This window comes from Somniosus microcephalus, chromosome 6 (assembly GCF_052327205.1).
Source record: "Somniosus microcephalus isolate GS21.2 chromosome 6, FLI_Smic_1.0, whole genome shotgun sequence".
NCBI lineage: Eukaryota > Metazoa > Chordata > Chondrichthyes > Squaliformes > Somniosidae > Somniosus > Somniosus microcephalus.
Genome location: NC_140992.1, coordinates 227030314 through 227039004, shown reverse-complemented (window position 1 = coordinate 227039004; position 8691 = coordinate 227030314). Strand labels below are relative to the sequence as shown.

General features: G+C 41.1%; 1 protein-coding gene across 7 annotated transcripts in view; it reads right to left on the bottom strand.

The window, feature by feature from the left end:
* Positions 1–1626: 1626 nt before the first annotated feature.
* siah1 (siah E3 ubiquitin protein ligase 1) overlaps positions 1627–8691 on the bottom strand; it is a 40097-nt gene continuing 33032 nt past the window's right edge. For all 7 annotated transcript variants that reach the window (XM_085991503.1, XM_085991504.1, XM_085991502.1 and 4 more), the window contains one exon: positions 1627–5662. In XM_085991503.1, coding sequence (XP_085847629.1) covers positions 4812–5660 — 849 coding nt within the window. In that variant the 5' untranslated portion in view covers positions 5661–5662 and the 3' untranslated portion in view covers positions 1627–4811. The remainder of the gene's footprint in view (positions 5663–8691) is intronic.

Genomic DNA, 8691 nt, shown 5'->3' with positions numbered 1-8691 from the left:
AAAACAGACTTTAATGATACACAGATAAATACCAGGGTAAGAGGAGTATGAATGTTTCTAGTTTGTCTCACTGGGTCATAAAGCAGTTCATGCATTGCATTACCAAAGTTATCACAATTTATTATTAAGTTTACTGAAGTCACCCATTAAAATATCTTTCCTGTTTTCACATACTATTCCTTCATAGTGAACCGACTTGTTTTGTTGACCTGGTGTTCAATAGCCCACCCCTAGTATTAGCTTGGATTTTTTTATTAGATGTCTAGATCAGTTAGTCAGTCATGTTATCCACTGCAATTCACCATGTTTCAGCTATTATTGCATCATATTTTTCTGCTGCCACAACAGCCTCCACATATCCATCAACATACCTGGATAGAGAGAGGAGAGAGATCAGAATGATTATCCCACCTCCTATGGTGTTGCAGAGCTCACTCCAGGTCAAGCAGGATTAGAGGGCGGGGTTAATTGGATCCAAGCAGAGGTGGCAGAGCAGGCAGATGGGAATGGAAGTAGTAGGGGTGGGAAACAGGAAGGGAGGAAGAGGGGGTAGGAAAGAGGTGGATGGGAGGGTCAGTAGGGAGGGGAGCAAAGGTAGAATGTTCAGCTAACTGGCCTGTAGTTACCACATCCCTCCCCTCTTGAATAGGGGTGCAACCTTCCAGTCCTCTGGCACCACTCCCATATCCAAAGTATTAAAAAAGATTGCAGCAAGATACTCACCAATTGTCTTGGTTCTGCCCATCCTGCAATAGAAATTTACATCACAGCATCAAACTTTTGCAGTACAAGTTTTTGTCTCCTTTACCCTATCCACAGGACATTAATCACTCATTATGAAGTGCTGAAGTCACTCTTGAACCAGCCATTAAGTTTCCTTAACTACAATAATGGTTTAAATTTCAAATTGCACTCGGTTAACCTTTTCCATTTCACTTGGTATCCTTTTATGGTCTTTCTTCCCCCCTCCACCAACCCCATCTCCCGAGGTTGAAAAGTCCAGGTTTCTCCTTTCCTCATAACTCAGTTCAGACAGTTGGGGGGGGGGGGGGGGGGGGGAGAGAAAGGAAAGAGTAGGGATGTGGTCTGATAATATAGCCTACACATTGTGCATGCTGACCTTTAAGAATCACTCCAGACATATGGATTCTCTTCTCCATTTCAAACACACCCCTTTGACTCAGCTAATTTGTAGCCAAGGCAAGGGGCACTGCATCCTATACTGGTGTTCCAGATCCTAAATCCATTCCCAATACAGGTGAAATTTAAAGCACTGCACCCAGGGTTCAGGTTAGTTGCTACGACAGTTCTGGAATTGCCAGAGAACCATCAGAAGCATATTAATTACAATTTCAGGAGGCAGCCTCATCAGTACAAGGTATTCCTCTTTCTTGCCCCAGCAACCTAACTTGATTAGCAAAATTCTAATGAAAGCTAATCTGTAGTCCTTAACGCTGTATTTAGGGGAACCAACACTGGGAATTTCCTTGGTCTTCTGCCACTAAGTTTCCAAACTTGTAGCGGAGTCTGAGAAGGCCGGAGGAAATTCCCTGCATTAGTTTCCACATCATGCAGCATTGCCCCAATTGTTTTAATAAGTGGATATTAAAGACTATTTAGAACAGGTGGTGATATCAACTTTTATTGGAGTTTAAAATGCAAATAAAGCATAAACACACAATAAATCAAGTTTCAGGCAGAACAGTATAAAAGGTTTAACCGTAACCCTTACACAGCATCATTTACTGTACAACAGCATGGTTTTAAGCATCAAGAAAATGGGTCTACCACAAAGCTAGCTTAAAAAGGATCCAAGGTTGGGGGTGGGGGGGAAAAAGGAGGAAAAGAAAATGATCTTGGATAAAAAGATGTTACTTGCAAATCAAGTTTGAGGAAGGGAGAGTTAACCAGTAACTTTAAGAGGCAATACATTGCACAACAAGTGGCTAAATTCCACATACTTCTCAATAAAAACACCCATAACAAAGACAAGGAATTTGTATGACTGAGTTACCAGTGAGACAGCTGCAGTACTATACCGCTTGTTATGCAAGGATTTTTATGGGTAGGTTCCTTCCATTTAAAAAAAAGTGAAAATGGAAATATTTATTGCAACTGAAGTAGAATTGCTCCTAAATTTAATCATTCCATTGAATTATGTAGCACTGTAAAAAAAAGTGTATTAGAACAAAAGTTAAGTGTTACACAAATTCACAATACTTTAAGCTAAGTTTGTCATAAGCTTCCATTAATATTCAAAAATGGCTGTGCATTTAGCCATCTGGTAACAGTATTTATACTACTTGCATTGCATTTTTGGATAGGTTCTGGATCAATATCCTTACTAGGTTTTTTTTGCATGAATGATTCAAAAAAGGTACACATGGAAGTTCATTAGAACAATTTAATCCAAGAGTAGATGCTAATTCAGATACCTAAACAAAGAGTTTGCTCATACACTTGTGTGGAAAGGCATTCCCACAAGGGGTTTGACATTTCAATGTCACTGCATTGTAGGAGGGCATCTTTCATAAGTTGGGTTTTGGGAGGGGTGGGTCAGAGGAGAGAGAGAGAGAGAGAGAGAGAGAGGAAAAAAAATCAATCACAAAAGCTATACTTCTGTAGTCTCAGAACTTAACCATGTGCAGACTATTTAAAGTAATCCAGTTACTCCTAGCACATTAGCCACTATACAATGCAAATTACACTTCTCAACCTTTACTATTAGTTTACTTTTAAACATTAAATACTGTTAATATGCATCATGTAGTTGTGTCAATTTAACACTGTCTAAATAATGGCAATTATGGAGTCAAGGCTGCTTTCCTTAAAATGAAACTGAAATTTGAAAACTACATCCCTGCCTTCTAGTACACAATGTTATAGGATTGTACACAAACTGGTTTAGTATTCTTCTAAACTATCAGGTCTTAATTTCACAAAAGGAGCTAAAAGTATAGTAATTCAGTCTCTGGTCATCCCATATTACATCACCTTGTGTTGTAAAACTGCTAGTTTGAGGCAAGACATTGTCTGCATCACCCTAATGACTGCATCAAGTTTCGGCCTAGGCAACAGAGTTCCAGCCAATGTCTGTTCCTAGACTGCCCCTAATCAGTTTTATAAAAGCACAAAAGTGAGGACAGTATTTAGTCTGTTAATTCACTAGATACATCTAAGGGGTGGGGCAGGGCAAGGTGTTATATTTTCAACAGTAGAAGAAAAGCAAAATAGTTTGAAATTATACATTAGTTGCAAAGAAAGTATTTAAACTCATGGCGGCAACTTTTTTTTGGGAGGGAAAGGAGAAGGAGAAATTCAAAGCTTCTACTTTAAAATTAAGCTGTGAATAGGTCTCATACATTATTAAGTATAGCTGGCCAGTTCTAGTTACTGGGAGTCACTTGAAAGATTTACAGTTGGTAAAATTTTAATCTAGTCGGCAGACACTTCGAAATCTGCACACAACTATGACCACAACTGAACCTTCACTTACAGTGAAATGACAAGTCTTTGTTGAAAACATTCAGGTAAGCAGCTGCAAGTCATTAAAACACAATTACAAAATTAAATCAAAAGCAGGACCAATAAGTGGAAGTATTGATTTATCCTGTACAAAATTAAAACTAGTGTGCAACTTACTGCATTTAAGCAAAATACTAAGCTACAGAAACTTTAAGGTAGGTAGAATAGACTGGCTTGGCAATTCTTAAATCAGCTATTCACCAATAAAATGTTTTAAAGCAGGCTTGTCTCTAAACTAGCAGAGTCTTTTTAAAAAGATTGGGGAAAGAGGTTCTGAAGTTTACATTGTATTCGTGCAGTAGCTCCAGCCTACCTTCTCCATAGCAGTGGGATGTCCGAATCTTTTGTTCCATTTCTTTACGATTAAAGTTATTCCCCCGCAGGCATGGGGCAGCAAGGTAGTGTCATTGATTGAGGAAATAAATATTGGAGGAGACTGTTTGGATAAACTTAGAAAAATATAAATCTGCAGATGTATTGAAAATTGAAGCACTTTCCATCTTGATATAAATGAGTTTTGATTTTATGCAAAATAACTAATGAAAGTGCATTAATGTTGGTTCAGTTATCCATTATATAATGACACTAGATACTGCAACTCAAGCATTTTAGGGATTTAGAAAGTACTTGTCACTTAAGTTTTAACGGAGTTTAGTACTTAATAGCAGACATCTAGAAGACAAAGATTGGATATACAGTATAAATTTCTAGCTTGTAAACTCAAATAGGATATTAAATGAACTTAATGGCTTTGAGGGACTGGTTGTACAAAAAGGGAGGGAAATTTTTATTTGATGAAAAACTAGCAAGTTCATAAAAATAGCCATACACAGAAAATTTACACAAAACAGCAGCAATTCTATGTAGTGACAAATACGAGAAAAGCAGCAACTTAAAACTGCCCAACATGGCTTGTCAGTAAAGACAATCAGAACACAAAACGGTTTTCAACACCTTTTAGCTGACAGTACAATCAATACGAACTACAACACAAGATTGTAGCACTTGCATTTCTGTTTTTATGCCCATTTTCTTTAGGCTCAGCACTATTTTCTACAAAAAGAGGATTTCTGTTCAGTGGTTTACTGCATTTATAATTAGTGTTACTGTAAGCCAGTTCTACATGTTACCGTCGTGACCCAGACTTTGAACAATCCAAGAAGCCAGTCTGATAAATGCCTAGCAGCAAAAAGATGTACAATGTCTCCAATATTCAGAGCTCAATGTACAGCATTTACTGCCCCAATGCTGGCCCCTGACAAGAGAATTTGTGAAATGTCATAGTTTCAACACATGGAGATTGTTACATTGATTCCCAGGTTGCCATTTTCTGCAAAAAGCTGTGCAATGCTAGTGTCAAAGACCAGACAGTCACTATTCATAATTGCTGTGGCAATACCCTCATGAATTGATCGAGGAGTTGCTTCCCAAGTCAGTCGACGTCTGTGGCCATTGAGTTCAAGTCTATAGGCAAAGTTTTCCGCTTGTTTGCGTGTTCCAATTAGTTGTACTATGGCAAAAAACTGTTGGTGGCCATCATACTTCTCCTGTTTTTCCAAGACCAACATGAAATGGAAGCCAAAACACGACTGCATCATAACCCAATCTACTGCACCTGGGAGGTTAATGTCTGTGGCCAGGAAAACTATGTCCTCACCCTGCAAGGTTGTAATGGACTTGTGTTGATGCATCAGGTGTGGCATTACAGCATCCAGAGAACCCTGCCATTTACAAGAGGCACCGGGGCAGGGGCACAAGTATGGCCTGAACTCACAGAGCTCCTCATGGTCTGCTTTCTCTGTATGTGGCAGTGTTATCTCACAACCTGAAGAGGCATATTTACAAGGGAACAGTACAGAGTTAGCCACCTTTTCCATAGCCAAGTTGCGAATGGAACCCAACGGGCCCCTGCAAGTGGGACAGCATGTAAGCTTAGGACGACAGTTGCTGCAGACAAGATGGCCACTCTGGCACTGAAGGATTGGTGGCAGCACATAGTCAAAGCACACTGGACACTCAAAAAGACTTGCTAAATCACTATTGGAGGCTGTGGTTCCAGTCAATGCAGGGACTCTCTGGGCAGGAGTGCACTTTGATGTACCAGTAGGGAGTGCTGTGGCAGTCTGACGACTCATTTCTGAAAAGAGGAAAAGGGAAGAGCAGTTAGAATGGCAGCATTTACCTAGTTCACAAAAAGATAATGGCATAAACTTTCAGCCAATTTGTCATCATTAAGTATGAATCCCTCCATTTTTCTACCTTCATACCATCTTTGGCCAACAGATTCTGCACCCAGGCGTTTACCAACATTAGGAGCCGACTCCTAGCAGCCAGGGGTACTCTTCCTTACATAGAAGATATGAGCAGGAGTAGGCCATTCGGCCCCTCTAACCCACTCCGCCATGGCTGATCATCCAAATTCAGTACCGTCCCTGCTTTCTTCCCCATATCCCTTTCGCCTCAAGAAATATATCCAACTCCTCCTTGAATATAATAATGAATTGGCCTCAACTGCCTTGTGTGGCAGAGAATTCCACAGGTTCACCTCTCTGGGTGAAGAAATTCCTCATCAGTCCTAAATGGCTTACCCCTTATCCTTAGACTGTGACCCCTGGTTCTGGACTCCCCTGCCATTGGGAACAGCCTTCCTGCATCTAGTCCAGTTAGAATTTTATAAGTTTCAATGAGATCCCTTCATTCTTCTAAACTTTAGCGAATAAGCCTAATCGACCCAATCTCTCCTCATACGTCATTCCTGCCATCCCAGGCATCAGTCTGGTGAATCTTCGCTGCTCTCCATGGCAAGAACATCCTTCCTCAGATAAGGTGACCAAAACTGCACACAATACTCAAGGTGTGGTCTCACCAAGGCCCTGTACAACTGCAGTAAGACTTCCTTGCTCCTGTACTTGAATCCTCTCGCTATGAAGGCCAACATACTACAGGAAACTTTGGTTTATCCGGAGATTATATGTCCGGAATACTCGATCTAACGGCAAATATCAGGAGCAGTTTTCTAAGTTTTTTTAGTTCTCGTTGCTTTCCCCACCCCCACCCACCCAAAGTCAGGCACTGCAAGGTCTGTAGCTATAGCAACAGCTTCAGCTAGAGACGCTTGCAGCTGCAGCCGACTGTTTTGAAGCTGTTGCTAAGCAACAGGATTTGTTGATTCACACGGAGCTTTTCAGTTCCGTATGTTTCAACATTAACGCTGGTATGTCCGACACTTTTGATGGTACGGCACCAGCTCGGTCCCATCAGTGCCGGATATCAGAAAGTTTCCTGTATTTGCCTTCTTAACCGCCTGCTGCACCTGCATGCTTACCTTCAGCAACTGGTGCACAAGGACACCCAGGTCTCGTTGCACTGCCCCTTTTCCCAATCTATTGCTGTTCAGATAATAATCTGTCTTCCTGTTTTTGCCACCGAAGTGGATAACCTTGCATTTATCCACATTATACTGCATTTGCCATGCATGTGCCCAATCACCCAACCTGTCCAAATCGTACTGAGTTTCTCTGCATCCTCCTCTCAGCACACAGGGCCACATTACCTTCCCTGTAAGGAGGTGTGCACCCATCTATTTCCCTATAACAGTGAAAGTGTAATTATGCTCTGAAATAGCCAACGATCAAAACCACTTCAATCACTGCAACACCAGTACATTGCTTCAATAGATTGGTGGTGGTAAGTGCAAAAGCAGAGAAAAATAGCTAAGTGCATACACATGGTTGCATATAAACAAGACTAGCAAAAATGGAGGCAGGCAATGGGGGCAATACTAGTTATATGCTCGTCAATTTAGAAACAAATACTAAAGTTCCCTATTGCAAGACTACTTTACAAGGAGTCTATTTTTCTAGTTAGAAATTGGTGCTCTAGTGCTAAAAAAAGGTGCAGTGTAATCAAAAGTTCTGTAAAATAAAAAAGGCACTTCAAAGGGCACATACAACATAGCTTTCTAATGCTCTTAAGACCTTAGCTATGATTAGCAGAGAGATTTCTCAGGACAATAGCAAAATACTGCAGATGCTGGAAATCTGAAACAGAAAATGCTGGAAATACTCAGCAGGCCAGGCAGCATCCATTGAGAGAGAAAGTTAACTTTTCAGATCTGGGACCCTTCATCAGAACTCAGACTTGAAACATTAACTGTTTCTCTCTCCACGGATGCTGCCTGGCCTGCTGAGTATTTCCAGCATTTTCTGTAGATTTCAGGATGTGGGTGACACTGGCTAGCACATTTATTACCTATTCTTAATTGCTGAAAGTGGTGGGTCTTCTCCTTTAACTGCTGCAGTCATTGTGATGGCATTAGGTAGAGAATTCCAGGATTTTGAATCAGTGACAAATGAACAGCACTGTATATCCAAGTCAGTGTGCTGTGCCATTTAGAGTAGGACTTAAGGCAACTGTGTTCCCAGACAGTGCCACTCCTCCTTCTCAAATGGTAGAGGTTGCATGGCTGTTGAAGTTAAGTGGAACATGCTACCACAAGGAGTTGAGGCAAATAGATGCATTTATGGGAGAAGCTAGATAAGCTCATAACAAAGGAATAAAAGGATACACTGATAGGGTTAGATGGAGGGGTGAGAGAAGGTTCATGTGAAACATAAATGCTGGTATAGGCAAGTAGGGCTGAATGGCCTGTTTCTGTGCTGTAGACTATGTAAATAGGAAGAGTGCAACAAATGATTAAAATTTCAGTTTGTTAAAAAGGGCTTTGAAGCAATTATTTTTTCTTACTCTAGTTAATGAGATGGCCATCAGATTAGAAGATAGACAGAGGGGCAAAATAACTCAAGCATGCAGTGCCCTACTTGGCATTTCACTAGATTTAAAAAAAGGTATTTGTTTTTATGGGATGAGGGAGTCACTGGCAAGGCCAGTATTTATTGCCCATCCCGAATTGCCCTCAAGAAGGTGGTGGTGAGCCGCCACCTTGAACCGCTGCAGACAGTGTGGTGAAGGTACTCCCACAGTGCAGTTAGATAGGGAGTTCCAGGATTTTGACCCAGTGACGAAGGATCGGCAATATACTTCTAAGTCAGGATGGGGTGTGACTTGGAGGTGGTGGTGTTCCCATGTGTCTGCTGCCCTTGTCCTTCTAAGTGGAAGAGGTCACGGTTTTGGGAGGTGCTGCCAAAGAAGCCATGGCAAGTTGCT